This window comes from Solea senegalensis, linkage group LG8 (genome assembly GCF_019176455.1).
Source record: "Solea senegalensis isolate Sse05_10M linkage group LG8, IFAPA_SoseM_1, whole genome shotgun sequence".
Classification (NCBI taxonomy): domain Eukaryota; kingdom Metazoa; phylum Chordata; class Actinopteri; order Pleuronectiformes; family Soleidae; genus Solea; species Solea senegalensis.
The window spans coordinates 455,215-475,729 of NC_058028.1; the positions used below are offsets into that span (position 1 = coordinate 455,215).

General features: G+C 38.6%; 1 protein-coding gene across 1 annotated transcript in view; it reads left to right on the top strand.

Annotated features, from left to right (window-relative positions):
- igsf9ba (immunoglobulin superfamily, member 9Ba) overlaps positions 1–20,515 on the top strand; it is a 65,596-nt gene that overhangs the window by 24,725 nt on the left and 20,356 nt on the right. Inside the window, exons 4-5 of the mRNA XM_044031250.1 lie at positions 7,710–7,861; positions 14,256–14,373. Of these exons, the coding sequence (XP_043887185.1) occupies positions 7,710–7,861; positions 14,256–14,373 (270 nt within the window). The remainder of the gene's footprint in view (positions 1–7,709; positions 7,862–14,255; positions 14,374–20,515) is intronic.

Here is a 20,515-nt window from a genome sequence, read left to right on the forward strand (position 1 = left end):
CGGCTTTCATGAGCCGCCAGGCAATACGGCAGTTCAAAATCAGCATCAGAACCTGTCAGAGTTCCACAAGTGAGGCAACGCAAACGCGGAAAAGGAGTCGGAGTAAACAAAATTCCAATCACTGCAATCAAACAAATAAAATACAATATTTTTGAACGATTAAATCCATACTCTGTTTGCAATTTGTTTATTTGCAGTCATTGAATTAATACTTCTCTTTAAAATGACGTGATATTCTTGAACAGGTACAGATATTTTCACACGTCTCCGCCTCTGTGTGAGTAAAAGCCCCGTCAGCCTCGCTCACGTGTATATTTTTGGTCCGCGAACTCACGAGCGCCGCGTGAAACTCATGCATATTCGATGTGATCGGGCATGTTTTTTTTTTGTTGTTTTTTTTTACAATGGATGTAATTCTCTCCCCGTGTGAATAATGATTACGACGCAGTGTATGCAAAACACTGCAACAGCCTTCATGTATTAAGTCCACGGCGCCGCATAATCGCTGTCTAATGAAAAAAATGCTGATGTTTTGTTGTTGTTGTTTTTTGAGTGAAAATTACTTTTCTGTACATTTGTTAGTGCATCACGTTCCACACTGAGCGTCTCGTCGTGTGTTTGCGTGTCGGCTAAATGAGATTTCTGTCTGCTGGATGAAGTTGTAGCCGGAGAGTGAGAAGGTCGTACGCTGCTGCACAACACTGTGGTGTTTGGAGTTTGTAAGTGTATGTGTGTGTGTGTGTAAATAGCATCCTGCATCTGTGTAGCTGGGCCTCATCAGTATTCACTCTTTCTCTGCTCCCTCCTTCCTCTGCTTCTCCATTTTTATCAGACACTCTGAGCCCTTTTGGCTGAAGCTGAAGCGACTAATAAAATTTTTTAAATTGATGTCTTTTTTTTTTTACTCTGGGACGCGACGACGTACGATAAATAAGTGGTGATTGTGGGGGGAATTTGTTCGATTGTTGGTGATCGTTCATTGAGAAAATTGGTAACATGTTATAGACTGCAGCTCAATTTAATTTTAAGCATATTCATTATGTATCTAGCTTGTTTTAAAAGATTCGATTTTTTTCCAAAACAGATTCAAAGCACGAGGTGTTTTTACAGATTTGTTTCAATCCGAGCGTCTCGGTCCCTCAGATAGGATTTCATAGAGTCCGTCGCAGTCTGTATCAGAAGTGATACACATCCATTTTAGTCAGTGTCTCAGCTTCCGTTTGCGTTGTGTACCGGCTCCGTCGGTCTGTTGCGCGCGTCCTATTTTTGCCAGGTGATGGTGCAGGCAGATCCTGTCATTCCAGGAAAATTAAACAAATAAAATAGAAATAATTAGAGTCACTTTATCTCTCAGGTGCTACCTGGTATAAAACGTTTGAGAACCACTGCACTGAAGCTTTTTTTTTATTATATATAAAATACTGTGAAACATCATAAATTAGGTCAGAATGATTGCATAAAACCGTAAAATAAGCAGTTTGTATCTCACTGGTATGAAGGCTTTCATGCCGCAGTCGTCGTCCTCTAAATGGCCGCCTGTGAGGGGAAGCAGGTGCCATTTTCGCGTCTGGCGTCTCCACCGACGCGGAGTCCACCCATTTCCTTTTGGCCTTTGGTATTTGCACACACACTCCTCCTTTGAGTCGCGGTTCGCTGGCCTTCACTTCCTGCCAAGCGGACAGGGAATTGGTGCCCACTCAGTGGCAGGTGTCAGATGGCACGGCCTCGTGCCCGAAAAAAGACACTGGGGCTACTCTCTCTCTCCCTCTCTTTTAGCCCTCCATCCATCTCCTCTCCTGTTCCGTCTTGTCTCCGCTGTCCCTCCTTCTGCTGTTTACTCTGCAAGCATCAGCAGCCTCCTTCCATAGATCAGAAACTTAACCGTCACACTGAAACATAAAGAATCAGACCATCAGACACTGTGTCACTGGGTTAGTGATGGCGCTGGCATTTAGGTCTCATTTGGTTGACCCAGCTGGGCTTTAAATGTCAGCTCATTTGTCCGGCAGCTCTGTGTATTTTCCCACTAATGGACGCGATCGTTTACACAAGTTCAAGCCAATGAGAACTGTCCTTCTTTTGGGATGCCAAGATGCAAATTTAACCCTTTGTCATGCGTACTTTTCATGACCGTAACTCCTAGACCGTTTGTGACGGTCTAGAAAATTCCAAAACTAGAGACTGACTAAGGATAAAGTGGTAGAAGATGGATGGATTGATGGATACAGGAAAGCAGAGATAGCACTTTCATTGCACCCATATATTTGTCATTACAGTAGAACCTCAGTGATGTTCGTGGAACAAGCGTCCAATCATCATTAACTAATAAACGACTTAACCGTAACCTGGTGTAAATGTGTAAAATTCTGAGATTAAAGGAAAAGTTAGAATACACATTTACACAAAATCAGAATTCTGAGATTAAAATCAGGAAATCGGAATTCTGAGATTAAAATCAGAAAATTGGAATTCTGACATTAAAGTTACAATTTTGAGATCAAAGTCAGAAATTCAGAATTCTGAGATTAAAGTCAGAATTCTGAGATTGAAATCAGAAAGTCAGAATTCTGAAATTAGTTTTGCAAAAATGGCCGAGCGAGACCTAGTGCTAAAGTGTAAAATCCCACCAGCGTAATCTGGATTAAGATCTGAAAAAAACCCTTGTCTTCTATGAAGTACGGGGGAAGAAGCGAGCCGCCACAAAAGTTGCACAAACAAAAATACTGCGACAGCATCAACATGGCACCTTAGCGCCCCCCGGAGGTGGCGGCTAAACACACTTCCACAAAAGTGAGAAAACGTGAAGCTCATCGCAAACTCAAAAAAGCATTTTGATTTTTGTTCTTGTTTCCTGTGATGGATATTTAAATTAAGATGCAGTTAATGTCTTTAAAATCGTTGAACAGGGTTCCCACGGATCCTTGAAATCCTTGAAAGTTTGTGAATTTAAAGAAAAAGGTTTTGAATATCGTCCTAAGCAAAATGGGTAATTTAAAGTCCAATCTAGTATTAAAATTTAGTCCTTGAATTTGAGAAAAAGTGGTCCTGGAAAGTCCTTGAATTTGATGTTAACCAAAGTGTGGTTTGAGAATCGTTGCCTTCAAAAACGTAATCGAATCTTGTTGGATGGATGGATAATTTGATTCTCAATCGTTAAAAATGAAATGTTAACTTTAACTTTAGGATGAGGAGCGTTAAGCAGAAAATGGCTGACGGTTTGATCCTCACCTGTGTAGGTGCAGAGTGTGTTATTGGATTGTGCCGTTTCCCTCCCGCGGTGACGCTTCTATAAGTAGGTCACTGATTTGTCGGCTGTCAGATTGAATCAGACACACACACGAGTCCAAACGCACAGAGTTTTAATCTTCTTAGAATCAAGTTTGAACTTTTCGTCGCACTCGAGAAGTCAACCAGAGTTTATAAATGTAAACGTGTGGCCACCAAAACTGCGTTTTTTTTTTATGGTTACTTAACTGCAGTGTTGTAATGGAACAAATACAAATATTTTGTGACTGTACTTCAGTACTTAACTTTACTTTGTTATTTATCTAGCAACTTTTTCTTTTACACCACTATATTTCCTCTAACTCTCTCTGTTACTCGTTACTATCAAAAAAATTCAAAAGAAGAACAGTTGGTATTATGGGCTCTATTTATATAGAGCTTTTCTAGTCTTGATGTTTTCTAATCTCTGAATGGGAATGTTTTCTAATCTCAGAGTGTGAATATTTTCTTATCTCTGAATGCCAACGTTTTCTAATCTCGGAATGTGAATATTTTCTAATCTCATAATGAAAACATTTTCTAATCTCGGCATGTGAAAATTTTCTAATTTCTGAATTTGTGATGTGATTTCCAGGTTTGGTAAACACTGATAGGCATTTTTCAACACTTTTCTACATTTTCTGGACAAAAGAAAACCCTTAATCAAGAAAATAACAAATACAAATAATTGTTAGTTGCAGCCCTACATAGCGCAGGTCATTTTTTAGCATTAGCAGCTGATAATAACGACTACATGGTGTTTTTAAGACAGAAGTGCAATTAAAAAAAGTGTGTCTCAATGGTTGCTCCAAGTTTCCTCATTTTGGGGACATTCCTTACACAGGAAATTTAGGACTTCTCATGACCTCTACATAATGGAACAAACCGTTTGTGAAGTTGTGATTAATCAGTATGTCGTCTCCATAACTGTCAACCAGGTCACAGCAAGAAAAAAGTTAATGTTCAGCTAATGTGGCAACACTAGCATGGTGGATCTGTGTTCCTTTTTACGTGAAAGGAAAAGGAGGAAGGGGAGGATGGTCGTGATGAAGTGCGTGTCATGGGTATTCTGATGTTAGAAGCGGGAGGAAAGTCTCCTGAGTGCCTCTTTTATCTCTTTGTAACAACTTACGCTAAAACGTTTGAGGCCTGTGATGAGAAATCAATGAAAATGTGTACTTATATGTAGCAGGAGCAGAGACGAGAGTAGGAAGTGAGGGGGAACAAAATGAACGCAGACTCTCTCTCTGGAGATAGTGAGCAAACAGTGAAGGAGAACGTGCTGTGTGTGTGTGTGTGGCCTGCGGAGAAGAACAGCGGCACCGCAGCGGCGTCTTCACGGAACCTCAATGAAGAGTTACACGGGAAGTAGGTCGACGGTTTGATGCCCAGCTTACTTGTTCTTTTGTAGAGCAACTCCCATGTTTCTCAGCCACTCAGTGCCGAGCTACACCTGACGCTGTGAAAACATCTCCCCGCTGATTCGATGTAGCTGCTGCTGTCACCGCCATGTGACACTCAACTGATGCTCAATCCCCTGAGGGAACTCTAAATTAGGATTAGAATTAATAACAGCAGTACTGTAGTCGAAGGAGCACTCAGATCCTTAAGTAAAGGCATTGGTGGGAAGTAATTGACTCACTGAAGTACTGTACATTTATAATTGTGGAGTTTTTGTAACCTTAGTACCTTAGTATTTTGTTTGTTTGAAAATGCACCCCAAGATTTCGTAGTGTAAACCACAACTATATTTTTACTAGGAATCAGAAAATGAAAGCAGCATGTGCTACAAATTTCAAATTTCAATTATTCTAAAGCAAAAGTTAGACTCAATATTAAATAAATATCAGCAGTGGCAACATTTGTTCAGACGTTTATTGATTCTTCGGTACTGATCAAGTAGGAACAGGCCTGTTATACCATGTTTTGTGATGTAATGTTTACCTCTGAAAGTCAGAATTCAGATTGAAGTCAGAATTCCAAAATTCTGACTTTAATCTGTATTTGCATCACTGTCCGTCTGGAACTTGTTCCCCCAAGTTTTCCCCCACCGACATCCAAGGTACTTATAATGTCAGACTTATAATGACTACTTTGTCAGATTATCCGAGATTTTACAAACGAGTTTCAGGTGGAAATTGACTCCAAGCTTGTGTCTACTTCCGGTCCATTGAGCAGTCACTCCAAACCTCAGCAGGCATCGTCCTAAGCCCCGCCTGTGGACAGAATCATAAACAAAAAGCCAGAGAGTGCAAAAAACTAGTTTGGAGTACAAAAGCAAAACTCCCATCATTGCAAACAAAAACCAAACCTAACCAACTAAACAAAAACCAAATCTAATTCCACATATTAAGTACTAGTATTTCAACACTGTTTCTTAAAGTTCTTCCACCACTATGTGAAAGAAGCAGTGCCACAAGGTAAAGATAAACATTCTGCATTTTAATTCAAATATCATCTGCATACAGGATTACCAACGTTATCAAGTAGTGAAGCTCTGTGATTGCATTTTCACCAACGTTTACTTTATTTAAGAACATGTTTGTGAACGATCTTCATCGTCCAGGTCATGGTTTTTCCAGAAAGGTTGAATCAAGGTCTCCTGGGCTTAATTCACCTCTGCTTCAAGAGTCTTCCTCAGTTTGAGAGGCAACTTCACAGCAGGGGAACATCTTTCAAGTGTCCACCCCCCAAATCCAATTACCCTTCATTCAACCCTTCATGGATTTATTTGTGGAATATTGGAGAATTTTTCCCTTTTTGGGTTTCAAGCAGTTTATACACTGCCTGGCCAAAAAACGCATAATATAGTATTTGGTTTGTGTCCACCATACAAGCCTGTTTGGGCAAGTGTCATGTTCTGGGGTTGCCTGGTTATTTGTTAAAAGAAAAATAGGTCAGCTGACTAAATAAATATACTGAAGTTTTTTTTTCAATGCCAGTATTTATTTGGCTCGAATGGTAAAAAAAATGGTTCATAGAGAAAGAGTCAGCATTTTTTCACATGGATTGGCCACAGACTTAAGCTTGAAGTCAGAATTCTGAGAAAAAAGTCAGAACTCTGAGATTAATGTCTGAATTCTGAGCTTTAAGGAAAAAGTCAGAATTCTGAGATTAAAGAGATCAGAAAGTTGTAATTCTGAGCTGACATTTTCTCAGAAAAGATTAAAGGACAAATTCAGAATTCTGGGAAAAAGTCAGAATTTATACTCAGAATTACAGACTTTATTCCCAGAATTCATGCATTCTTTTTTCTTTCTTTCTTTCAAATGTTGTGTGGTTGTGTTATGTTCAAACGTGTACATACATTTACCCATGATGCACCACATGCTCATGTATATAGTAGGTGCTGGACACAGGAATGAGCAGCTCGGTGTGAAAAAAACAGCGTAGTAAGCGACACAAGGTTGGTTTCCTCCGTTGATGGTGCATCATGATTTGTTTTCCGTAGCCATTGACCCGTCGACCGTGTTTCTCAAAGGAGGGGGTTCATAAACCAGTCAAGCATTTTATTAGGCTCTCCATTAATCTAATGTATCATATAATGCAGTGAGAGTGAGGACGTGAGAGGGCACTGAGGACTGGCAGATGTCTCTGTGTGTTAATTGGACCATTTGTTTACTCCAGACTGGGTGTTTTTGTGCATCATGGAAACGCTCACAGCAGCAGGCAGTGACCCACTTGAAAGCAGTAGGGTTTTGTTTTTCTCTCTTGAATAAAATACTATTTATCATCAAAATATTATGTTGAAACGGCGACAGCAGTCGGCCGAGGGAGCTGCGGTTTATTGGGCTGCGGTAGGTGACGGAGACGTCGTGAGTGGGATCAGAAATTCAGCTGGGAACGCAGTGATGTCACCGTGTCGCTTTTTTATCGACGCGTGTTTCCGTCTACTGCTCCAGCGTTAGTTCACTAATGCTGCATTTCCATTTACTTAGGAACTCTGAGAAGTCAGGAAACACTAACCTATATCTCAGGCTAGCCACTGTTAGCAATGCCAGTTGACGCAGTATTTTACTCACACAAACTAGCATAGCAACGTGTCTATTAAGGCAGTATCATGTGTACGACTGATTTACTGTGAAACCAATATGACAGAAGTGCAGTTTACAGTAAAGGTAGCAGAATATTGAACCAGTAGGTGGTCACCAACACTGGTCACCACTGAAGAAAAACCATATTTTCAACATTTAAAGTTGTTTTGTTTATTTGTCTTTAATGTGCAAATGTACTAGTTATTTATAAAGTTGAATGTCTGTGCAAAATGTCAAATTTAGACCAAACTGATGGGCATTACATAGGAAATACAAATATGTTAATGTTAAAGGAGGTAGGGAGGCTGCCATCTATAATAGAAACACCAAAAAAGGAGTGGACAGAGCATACAAGGCATTTTTCTTCATTGTTGTCGTGACGATTGTTGTTTTGTCGACTTTCCTCCACAGCCCCGCCTTCATTCACAGAAACGCCACCTCAATATGTGGAAGTCAAGGAAGGGGGAAGCACTCTACTCAGCTGCTCCGCCCAGGGAAATCCAAAACCAATGATCAGCTGGCTGAGGGAGGGGGAGGAGCTCGTGAACAACGCTAAATATTCAGTAAGAACCGCCATAATTCTCATTCAGGACTGTGGTCAAAAATAGAAGCACAGATGGCATCGAGCAATGAGTCCATCTGTACTGAAAGAACGTAACTCCTATGGGTTTATTATGTTGTGCTGCAGAAATGTCAGATGTTTTTCTATCATTTAGTCTTTAAATGTGAGGCTCCATGATGTTTCACAGCAGCAGTTCCCAAAGACTGGGTCGTGGGTTTTTTTGTTTTTGGCTCCCAACCTTTTACTGAAGATAAATGTGCATATGTTTAAAAAATAAAAAATAACAAAAGTAACTAAAATTGGAAATTATTTGTTTACCAAATCAAAAATTATATTAGTTGTTACAGACATGATACGTCTGTAAATGAGTCACTACATTATCCACATTTGCTCTTGTCATGGTTGATATTGTAAATTGGGTCATGACCTTTACATTACCTTTTCTTTAAAAATATGGGTCACCATATAGAAAGTTTGGAAAAGTTTGTAGTTGTATCAGAATATGAATAGAAATTTAACAATTAACGTGATAATTGTTAACACCTTAATGGATTATGTGACAGTGATTCAGAGTAGAGAAAGAGTGAGCAAGTAGTCGTCATATAATCTGCAAACTTTAGTTTGAATGAATGTTATTCATTTACATTTTAATAACTGTATTTTCCAAGTATTTCTACTTAAATTGTAAATCAGTTAAAAGGACTTAAAACTTAGGGTTACAATTAGTTCCAAAATCTACTTATAGTTTCAAAATGTATTTAAAGTTCCAAAATGTACTTATAGTTCCAAAATGTACTTATAGTTCCAAAATGTACTTATAGTTCCAAAATGTACTTATAGTTTCAAAATGTATTTATAATTCCAAAATCTATTTAACATTCCAAAATCTACTTATCGTTCCAACCAAACTATATAGAGCCGAGCCGAGGCGTGTCGGAACCATGTGTACGAGGAAACGTTGTGGAGTAAAAGTAAAAGTTGCTAAAAAATACAAATAACAAATTACAGTACAGACTTGTATTTAAGTACAGTAACAAAGTATTTGTACTCTGTGACATTACAACAGTGTAATCAGGAACACAAACTTACGGCTCTTCCTCCCACATCTCTGTAATGTGGTAATAAATGATAAAAATACAGGTTAAACCATTTGAACAGTGTGAAGAACAGCCTCAGGCACCACACCTCACATTTGTCTGCTCACATTTTTTTATTCTTTTTTTTTTATATTCCTGTGCATAAATTCCCAAATGCAAACAGCCTGATGTCATGGCAGGATATTTTTGGCGAAGCCTCAGCGAGGGCTGAGAACAGAGACGTGTCTCTGTTAAATAAACTGTCAACAATAAACATCAGGTTTGTGGTGTCAGACATTCTTCACGCTGCTTTTCTTCACAGATGACTAACACTTAAATAAAGCTTCCATAGATGATGATGATGATGATGATGATGCAGGGGTTTTTCACCTTCAGTATAAAGTGCAAAGTCACTTTCAATTGTACGTGTGAGAGAAAATCTTTGTTAAAGTTAAGAAGTTGAAATGAAATTGTCTTCATATGACTTTTACACTTACTTTATTTAAGTGTTACTCATGTAACATGATACAGTCATTTTAGACATTTTAAACAATTTAAACTGTTAACGACTCATCTAAAATGCTGGTGCTGGTTTTTATTTACATTTCTACAGTCTACAGTTTATTTATATGGAGGATTTTTTAATCACATTGTAGATTTTTATCAATCCATATTGTTTCTTATCGTTGAAAAAGCAAGGCCCTTGAAAGTTTTTGAAAATTGTCATAGGTCATAATAGCCATGGGTCATTGAAAATAATTGAAAATTTGTGAATTTGAAAAATAAAAATTCAAGGCCATTGAAAGTTTTTAAAAAGTGTCCTGAAATAGACATGGGTTATTAAAATCCTTGAAAGTGTGTGCATTTGAAAACAATTTTTCAAGGCCATTGAAGTTTTTTTTTATTGTCCTAAATAGACATGAGTCATTGAAATCCTTGACAGTTTGAGAATTTTAGAAAAAATTCAAGGCCCTTGAAAGTTTTTAGAAGTTGTCCTAAATTGAAATCAGTGAAAATGAGTGAATTTGAAAATACATTTTCAAGGCCCTGGAAAGTTTTTGAAAATGTCCGTAAATAGACATTGGTCAATGAAATCCTTGAAAGTGTGTGTGAATTTGAAAACAGTTCTCAAACTGTTACACCGCACATTCAGTCCTTGAATTTGAGGGGATTGGTCCTGGAAAGTCCTTGAATAGTGCTTGAATTTGATATCAACGGAGATGTGGGAACGTAAACGTATTCCAAATTGTAATTTCTGTGGGAAATATCTGATGCCTCCTCCTCCTCCTCTTTCTCCTCCATGCCTTCAAATCGGCCAGTGTCACTGATATGGCAGACTGCTGCAGGCACTATCAGATCTTTACTGCTGTCTGTGTGATACTGCATACAGGAAGTGACAGGAGCATACAGGCCTGTCTGCATCCTCGCCTTTTTTTTTTCTCCACCATTCATCCCTCCCTCCCTCCCTCCTTCCTTCCCTGCATCCTCCTCCTCAGTAAATGATTAGACAGCATTCTGATGCATTATTAATCCCCTTCTCCTGCATCAATATTACATTAGTCGTAATATAAATGTTACACTAAAGATGAAAGTGTGCGAGAGCCAAATGCCATGCTCGGTTATTTACTGAGAGAATTTTCCTGCTTTCTTCGTACATTTTCCAGACCTCATCAGACCTGGGAAAGAAGTGGCTTCTTATGGCGAGAAGAAAAGCAGCAGAAGCAGTAACAGCCTGCGTGTCTGTGCGAGAGCCAGCAGTGACAGTTTATTTGCTCATCCGCATGCTCAGATCCATGGAGACGTTCACGGAGAAAGGGGGGAATGTGACAGACAGGGTTAGAGAGGAGGAGGAGGAGGAGGAGGAGGTGGAAGAGTATTTACTTCATCCGGTGCAGAGTTACAGCCACGAAACGGTTGTAAGAAAAGACAAAATGCCAGGTGGAATCATGACGGTCGTTCCTTCAAAGTGCAGTCAGATCACAAACAAAACAAAACAACGACAGCCGGCTCCTGCTGTGGCAGAGCCAGACGTCATTTTTTTCCCCCGGATATGTCGGGAAAAACGCTTGTCACGGAGCTTCAGACTCTGCCTTCATCTCATGTCTCACCATGTTTTTTTCACTGACTGCAAACTTCCACCTCCCTTTAACTCTCACATATGTTCATACATCATCAGCCGTGAGAGGAAATTGCTGTATCTAAGTTACCGCGTTGACTACCACAGTTAGTTTTGGAAGTAACGGATCAAGTAGTAAATGAGTTTCGGGCCACGCAGTTGGTGTAGTGGTTAGCAATCTTGCTTGGGGCAAAAAGACCTGGGTTTGCGACTCCGTCGGAACAAGGGCCTTTCTGCATGGAGATGGCATGTTCTCCGGGTTCTCCAGTTTCCTCCCGCAGTCCAAAAACATCCAATATGTGGGTTGGATAAATTGGACACTAAGTCGACCCTAGTTGTGAGAGCGGATGTCTGGGAGAACCTGAAAATCCCCCGGTCAGAGCTTGAGGTGCTACCCCGCGACCCCGATGGATGAAATCCATCGTCCACTGATCCATCGTCAGATTTGAGGATTAGACAAATTGGACACTTAAATTGACCGTAGGTGTGAGTGTGTAGTTGTTTGTCTCTGGATGTGTCCCTGTGGTGGACTGGCTATCTCTCCACGGAGTTTCAAATTCTAAAATAGATTAGATTTGCGTCCATTATTTCGTGATAAGAGAAGACAGCTTCTCTATCCACGTAGTTTGCGCTGCGTGGCGCAGTTGAATCAGCGTCAAAAGATTAGCAATTCTAATCTTCAGGAGCACCTGGAGAAACAACGCGTGAGCACTGTTAAAGAAGAATCCGAAGCAAACGCTGAGCTTCAAAGGAACTGCTGGTGCTACTCCGTCCAAAGTAACTGAGCAGAATAGTCTCCAGGTTCGTGGTGTAAGTGTTTCCGGTGGCTTTTGGTCTCCACCAGGGCTGTGCCTTCTGCCCAATCCTGTTTGTGATATTCTTGGACAGTATCGTGAGGAGCAGCCATGGTGAGGAGGGGTTGCAGTACGGTTGGCCGGTTGCATTCACTCTGCTGCACCGTTTTGGCAAAAAGGGAGCTGAGCCAAAAGGTAAAGCGTTTGATCTACCATTCCAAACCTCACCTATGGTAATGAGGGATGGGTTGGATGGGCATGGACCAAAAGAATGAGATTATGTGCATAAGCCGCCGAAATGGGCTCACAGATCCGGTGAGAAGCTCAGTCTCAGACTCGGAGGAGAACCGCTGCTCTTTTGCGTGGAAAGGAGCCAGTTGAGTTGGTTCGGGCACCTTGTAAGGATGTGACCAGGGCGCCTCCCTAGAGAGGTGTTCTTGGTATGTCCAACTGGGAGGAAACCATGGACCAAGTAGAGAGATTATATCCCCTCACTGGCCTGGGAGAACCTGGAAATCCCTCCATCATAGCTGGACAATGTGGCCAGGGAAAGGGAAGTCTGGAGCCCCCTGTTTGAGCTGCTACCCCGAGACCCCATCTTGGTCTTGGGATTGTCAACCGCTCAGGTCGACAATGGATGGATGAAATAGTATGTTTGCTAGAAATGCTCATCCCTGGCCATTCTGTGTGGAGTTTGCATGTTCTCCCCATATGTGCGATGGTTCTCCAGTTTCCAAAGACAAGAAGATTTGTGGATGAGTGGTCGCCCTATGTCTGCTGAGATTGTGCAATGGTTGGAAGCTCATCCCTAGTGAAGATGACATCATCTGGAATCTCTTGATGTCTTGAAAAAACAGTTTTCACTCATGTTCCACAGAAAATAATGAGGGCAAACACTGCTTCTTTGGGAACGCCGGCAGTGGAAATTCAAGCAAATCACACCTAAAGTAACTGAACATTTGAACCTCACAGCTAGAATTCTATAAAAAGAGTCGGTAATCAAGTATCTTCTCGGCAAGAATTCGTTTAAAACAAAACAGGGGGGGGAAAAGCCCTAGGTGAAAAGTGATTAGTACAAGTCTGAAGAACAGAAAGAGAAGAATAATGACAATTATTAACTAATTAACTAACTAATTAACTTCTGACTCCTGCAGATTCAACCTTGTCCAACTTTTTTTTTTACATTTTTTTAATGGAATGCAAAAGCCCTTCCAAGATCTGAAACGACGCATCACAAAACACAAGTGTTTAGTTAACACTCGCTCATCTTGTGTGAGGCGGCGCCGAAACACAATGTGTGATCTCGTGATAGACCAATCAAGAGTGAGGATGATAACATTTGCCAAAAAGGGCTGACACAAGTCGAACGCAGCCGTGGTCGATGCACCCGCTCCATCTCTTGGCCGTAAAACAGTGGAGGGAACAGATGAATAGGAGGAAAATTGTGCAGGCGAAGCAGATTCCGTGTGTGCTGCGTGAATGGACAGACTACAGCTGTGTGTGACTTGAATGGACAGAAGCCGCTCGCAAAAAAAAACCCCAAAAACCTGTTGCATTATTTATGAGGGTGTTTCTATTAGGTTTGGTTAATGTGTTTCTTCAACACTTATTGCCCTGGACACGGGGACTCGCGCGCGGGTTTGACGTCTCCACGGTTACTGTGTGCAGGAACAGGGGGCCTGGAGTTAATTAAAAACGTGGCACATTCGTGAAGTGTTTGATGCGTTTTTCTTTAGATTCCCAGCTATCACCTGTAATTTAACAGAATCAGAATTATGATTGTTTCATTTGCTGTTTGTGTCAGGATCCATAAAGAAAAAAAAACAGCCACTGTAAAAGAATTAGCAAAAGGAGACTTAAAAGATTAAAAAATTTTTTTTTAAATTTAAACCCGGGTTTGGACTGGTTTTTTGACCAGTGTGAATGTGTTTAACCCTCTTTTTTTGGATTTATTTAGATTTTATGGCTTTAGAATTGTCAATGAGTGAGTTCTTCTTTTTTCCAAGATAACCTTCACTTTCCATATCTGGCAGTTAGTCAACCATTTTGGAATTACGGTACTGAGAAGCTGACGTGTGACGCGCTGGTGAATCACGTCTGTGAACCCTGAGGTTCTACCATAATGACAAGTATATGGACGCAAAACTCTATTTCTCTGCTTTCCGGTGTCCATCCATCCATTTTGAGGGGGAGGGGCTTGTGCAACCAGCTGCAAAAGTCACTCTCTTTCTCTCTAAGTTTTAAAGGTTCAATTCACCTCAATGTTTCTCCATTTCCCGGTCAAGTCCTGCACCTGACAACATTGGCACCAAGAAGAAGCAGGCACGATCAAAAATGTTGCCGCAGAATCTTCTCGTTAATAATATACTGTCTTTACCAGCAAAGGTTTGACAAAAAATCTCTTGGCAGGTACACGACGGCAGTCTGAGCATCCTCGCCATCACCAGAGACGACAGAGGAGCGTACACGTGCCGAGCCTACAGCGACCAGGGCGAAGTTCTCCACACCACGCGTCTGCTGGTTCAAGGTATTTTTTATCAAATGAACACACATCAAATGAAAACACCTGATTATTAACATAGTCAGTGCGTTTCTTCAACTGTTATTGTTTCTTTAAGGTCCAGCCCACATTTCACAGGTGGATATTATTTAGCCACCAAAGGTCCCACTGAGATACAAGATTTCTTCTGGTCAAGATGGCGGCACAAATAGTTACGGTGACAAAACAATTTCAGATCAGAAACTCGCGACACAATGTATTTTAACAGAAAATTACTGAAGTCATTTTTTTTTTATATTTATTACTTAAGTAAAAGTCTTAAATTCTATGACATTTACTGTATCACTCAAGTCATGTGCTGATATAAAATGTACTTAAGTTTTAGAAGTAGTTCAAGTTGGAAGGTTGTGGGTTCAATTCCTGGACTAGGACGACTAGAAAAGCAGACCATAATACCAACTCTTCTTCTGATTTTATTTAGTTGTAAGAAGTAACAAAGAGAGGAAATGTAGTGGAGTAAAGTACAAGTTGCTAGAAATATAAATAACAAAGTAAAGTACAGATATGTGAATGTTGTACTTAAGTACAGTAATGAAGAAATGCCAGAGCAGATAAGTTAAGTTAGTTAGTTTAAGTTAGTTTAGGTTTTAAAGCTCATACTTCAAAGCAGCATTTGGACTCAATAGGGCTTATTGAGTCCAAGTGCTTGTAGTTCCAAATGTTACTTACAGTTCCAAAGTCTACTTATATTTACAAAATCTACTTATAGTTCCAAATTTTACTTACAGTTCCAAAATCTACTTATATTTACAAAATCTACTTAGAGTTCCAAATTTTACTTACAGTCCAAAATCTACTTATATTTACAAAATCTACTTAGAGTTCCAAATTTTACTTACAGTTCCAAAATCTACTTATATTTACAAAATCTACTTATAGTTCCAAATTTTACTTACAGTTCCAAAATCTACTTATATTTACAAAATCTACTTAGAGTTCCAAATTTTACTTACAGTCCAAAATCTACTTATATTTACAAAATCTACTTAGAGTTCCAAATTTTACTTACAGTTCCAAAATCTATGTATAGTTCCAAATTTTACTTACAGTTCCAAAATCTACTTATATTTACAAAATCTACTTATAGTTCCAAATTTTACTACAGTGTCAAAATCTATGTATAGTTCCAAATTTTACTTACAGTTCCAAAATTGCGCTACTTATATTTTCAAATTCTACTTATAGTTCCAAATTTTACTTATAGTTCCAAATTCTACTTTTAGTTCCAAATGTTACTTATAGTTCCAAAGACTACTTATAGTTTTAAATTCTACTTATATTTCCAAAATCTACTTATAGTTCCAAATTTTACTTACAGTTCCAAAATCTACTTATATTTACAAAATCTACTTAGAGTTCCAAATTTTACTTACAGTCCAAAATCTACTTATATTTACAAAATCTACTTAGAGTTCCAAATTTTACTTACAGTTCCAAAATCTATGTATAGTTCCAAATTTTACTTACAGTTCCAAAATCTACTTATATTTACAAAATCTACTTATAGTTCCAAATTTTACTTACAGTGTCAAAATCTATGTATAGTTCCAAATTTTACTTACAGTTCCAAAATCTACTTATATTTTCAAATTCTACTTATAGTTCCAAATTTTACTTATAGTTCCAAATTCTACTTTTAGTTCCAAATGTTACTTATAGTTCCAAAGACTGTTCACTGATCAACCTTTTTTTTAAACATTTTCTTGACCAAACGATTGATTCGTGGATTCGCAGATTATTAGATTATGATGAAAGTAAGCGTGAGTCGCTGCTCTGTCTGTGGCGTTCCAGTGTAAAGTGCTGTAACACTGTGGTGGACTGAAGCATGTAACGCAGCTTTTGTGTCTGTATCAGTTCGTCGATATCTCAGTCTGGAGCGGCTGTGAGTTTGTGTGTGTGTATGTGTGAGAAAACCTCTCTCTCTCCCTCTCTCTCCCTCTCTCTGGTCCATTAAGCAGACTGTGTTAGACACAGATCAGATAGATGGTCGTGATAGCAGCCTCCTCTCACGTCTCTCAGTCTCCTGATAGAGCAGAGGCTCAGAGGCTGCAGGGAGTTTTTAACTGAGTTTTACCTCAACAGTGTTTAATCCCAGCGTCGCACTCTCGTGTGTCTAGGACTTTACACAAGTCAATACGCACACGCAACAATGTTTTTTGCAGTGAAATGAACACAATATTTTTCACAATCAGTAGATATAAATTCACTCCATTGAGCAAAATAAAGAAATGTTAAAAATATAGTAGTTGTACAGTAGAGGGCGCCAGCATAGAAGTGACTGAGGTATCAGTTTATTTAGCCTCATGTTGTGGTCATCGGCGGATCTTGAAAATTCATTATAAAGCCAGTATTTTCTGATACAGATAGCTTACCTATCTTATTTATTCATATATAAATGATATATGATATATCATTTAGATATAATATAAAACCATTAAAGTAACACAAATAATCTGTAAAAAATGTAATAATTACATGCGTACAATATTCTCATCCTTAACTGAAGGCCGTCTCGTCAATCTTGTCAAAGCAACGGTTAAAAATATGTATATTTAAAAAAGTTAATGCATGAAACAGATGTTGTTGCATTTAATATAATAATATAATAATACAGACCCGAAAAAAAATCTCGTAAAAACAGACCCTGAAATAAAATCTCGTAAAAACTGACCGTTAATACATAAAACAGATGTTATTGCATTTAATATAATACATAATTTCACACTGGTTTTAACATTCACACACATGAAACTATACAAACATGAAAGAGGAAACAAATATTTAGAAACATTTGAAAAGGTGTAAAAATATGTTGCTGTGGTGCAGTTTCCAAACAAGACTGTGAGACTATTTTGAAATGCAGTAGATTTGGATGAGAAGATCTGTTACCCTGTATCAGTATCTGTATAAATACTGGCTAAAATCAAGTGAAATTGATAAATACAATCCTCAAGATGACATAAATAACCCTTTTTGGTTTTTTTTCACATTCAGCCTCCTTTTATATTAAAAAACAAATATTTTCACTGGAGACTCAGATGCTGTCGTGACACGCCTGCTTCTCCGGGCACCCGAGATATTGTAGAAATAAATAAATAAAACTGCACTTTTTAGAAAGCGGCGAGTGCTTCCAGCTTGTCTTTTCATACTGGAGCCAGAGAAGTAGGTCAATGTGGTCTTTGTGTCGACTCTGGAGTCAGTTTTTAACCTCCGTCGTCCACATGAAGCTCCACACACACACACACACACACATTATCTATCCGTAAACACATCTGTCCGTCTGTTAATCAAACAACTGTCCCACAGTTCACGCACAAGTTGTTTCCATTCCACGATTTTCCTCCGACGGTTCGAGAAACTGATTTTTTTCCCAAACTTTAAACCGAAACTGGGTAAAATTGTTGCCTTATAATGTTGAAAAATTATCGAGTTTGTATGACTCAAACAAAAAGGAAAATCTATAGAAACTGTGATTTAAATAACTGACTTTGCCTTTATTTCATATCCTGTTCTTCATCGTCCTCATTTCATCATCTTCTTTTCTGGATCATTTGTCTCAGTATTTGTTTATATTTTAAAAGCCTAAACCGACACAAGGACTATAAATGAATTAGCTACGGCTACACACATAAAGGGAATCTCTTAAATGCTAATAACTTTAGGTAAATCTCTCGTTAAAACAGGCTAGAAAAAAATCTCGTAAAAACAGACCCGAAAAATCTTGTAAAAACAGACCCTGAATTTTTTTTTGTAAAAAGAGACTCCCCCAAAAAATCTCGTAAAAGCAGACCCCTTTTTTTCCCCCCTAAAAACAGACCTGAAAAAAATCTCGTAAAAACAGACCTTAAAATAAAATCTCGTAAAAACAGACCTAAAAATAAAATCTTGTAAAAACAGACAATGTTTTCCCCCCGAAAACCGGACCTGAAAAAAATCTCATAAAAACAGACCTTAAAATAAAATCTCGTAAAAACAGACCTTAAAATAAAATCTCGTAAAAACAGACCTTAAAATAAAATCTCGTAAAAACAGACCTAAAAATAAAATCTCGTAAAAACAGACCCGACAAAAAATCTTGTAAAAACAGAGCCTTTTAAAAAATTATTTTAGGTGAATGCAATATGCTTCCATACTTAATCGTAAATGGATGAAATAAAAAAGTAGAGGAAATGTTCCTTGGAAAACTCAGACAAACAGTCAAACTCAGACAAACAGTCTGTACTATAGCATATGTAGTATTGTACTGCGTCATGACTCGGCAGATTTCGCCGAGCTCGCCGTGGCTGCATGCAGTGCTGACCGTCTATTAATGGTTAAATAATTAATAATACTATTTCCAGCCATTCAAAATGATATTATCTGGAATTAAATAAGCATGTGGTGACAGGTGAGCGACGGCTTACAGATAACCTGTGATTGAAATAAACAAGAGGATCATCAGCGTAATGGCGAAGTCTACTTTGTACAACACACACACACACACACACGTCATTGTGATTTTCTGAATATGTTTTTAAAGTTTTTTATTTTTCTGTTCATATTAGACTGTGTTAAATATGAACTTTTTTATTCTTTGTTTTCATTAAACCTCTGTGAATCAACGACACATTAGAAATCCAGAGTGAGACAAAGCAGAAAAACGAAATGACTTTCCTGATGTTGAGTTTGTTTGAATATTGGCATAAAAAAATAAAATTAAATATGAAAATGATTAAAACCCAGAGCAATAACAAACACATTTGTTAGTCGGAGCCTTGAGTCTCACTCTGGTGATCTGTTTTTAATTGTTGTGTGAGTGAGACACACACACACAGACTTGTTTTCATGTCTTAGTGAGGACATATCATAGACATTAAGCATTCCATAGACCCTTACCCTTACCTTAACCATGGTAACTGGGATTTTTTTTTATCTTTATTTTGCAGTGTTTTTATTAGTTTTTTCATTATGATTCTATTTTAATGTACAATAAATCTATTTAAATATAGTATACCTTGGTGAAATCTTCTCAATTTATCATTTCTTTTTAACATATTTTAACAATAAAACAATGATAGACTGTAAAAAGAGATGCACCTAAAATTCGACACAAACTCTCTAGTCTCTTAGCCTAAACCTAAAGTTAATTTAAAAACCCTACTCTAATCTAATCATCTAATTCAGTCTAATTGACTCTACTCCGCCCTACTTTAATCTATTCTAATCCAGTCTAATTTACTCTACTCCACCCTACTCTAATCTAATCTAATCCAGTCTAATTTACTCTGCTACACCCTACTCTAATGTAATCCAGTCTAATTTACTCTATTACACCCTACTCCAATCTCCTCTAGTTTAATCTAATTCAAAGTAGGACAGATAAGGTTAGGGACGTAAAACGGACAAAAATGTACACATTTAAATGGATCTTTACACTAAAACTAGGTCTTAACCCTTAAAAAAAAACCTTAAATGTCCTCTATTCCTTACCTTACCTTCCTATCCTTACATACTGTAGATATACATACAAACACACACGTGCAAAACCAATGTATTACCACAAGGTGGCAGCAGCAGCAGCTTAACTCCAGGCGCGTTTGCAGGCATGTCCTTCTTCTTGACGTCCTAAACGTCCATACCGACGCAAATGTCACACAGAGGAAAGTAGGACAGTGACGGCGATAACTGTTGGGACAAAAATGTACACGTTTAAATGGATCTTTACACTAAAACTAGGTCTTAACCCTTAAAAAAAGCCCCTTAAATGTACTCACTTTCCTAAAATGTCCTCGCTTCCTTTGGCTTGTGTGTGTTTTTTTTCTTTTTCTTGTTCCTCATGAAGATAAAAATACACACACACACATACACACGCACACACAGGAGTGCTGTGTAAAGCAATGCACGCTGGGAGGAAAATAAGCAGGAGTCTTGTGTCTGTGGCTGCTCATAAAAGACAGCTTACCTTTCATGGCTTCTGCTGTTTTATTGAGAGAAACGTTCGCGGGGGTGAAAAGGTTAACAATGTGAAACACGCAGAAGACTCGCGATGCTGGAACTGTCGGCGACGTCACACCGCCGTGATGTATTGTAAATAACATGGAGTCGTGCTCGCGGTCGCAGAGAAAGTAAC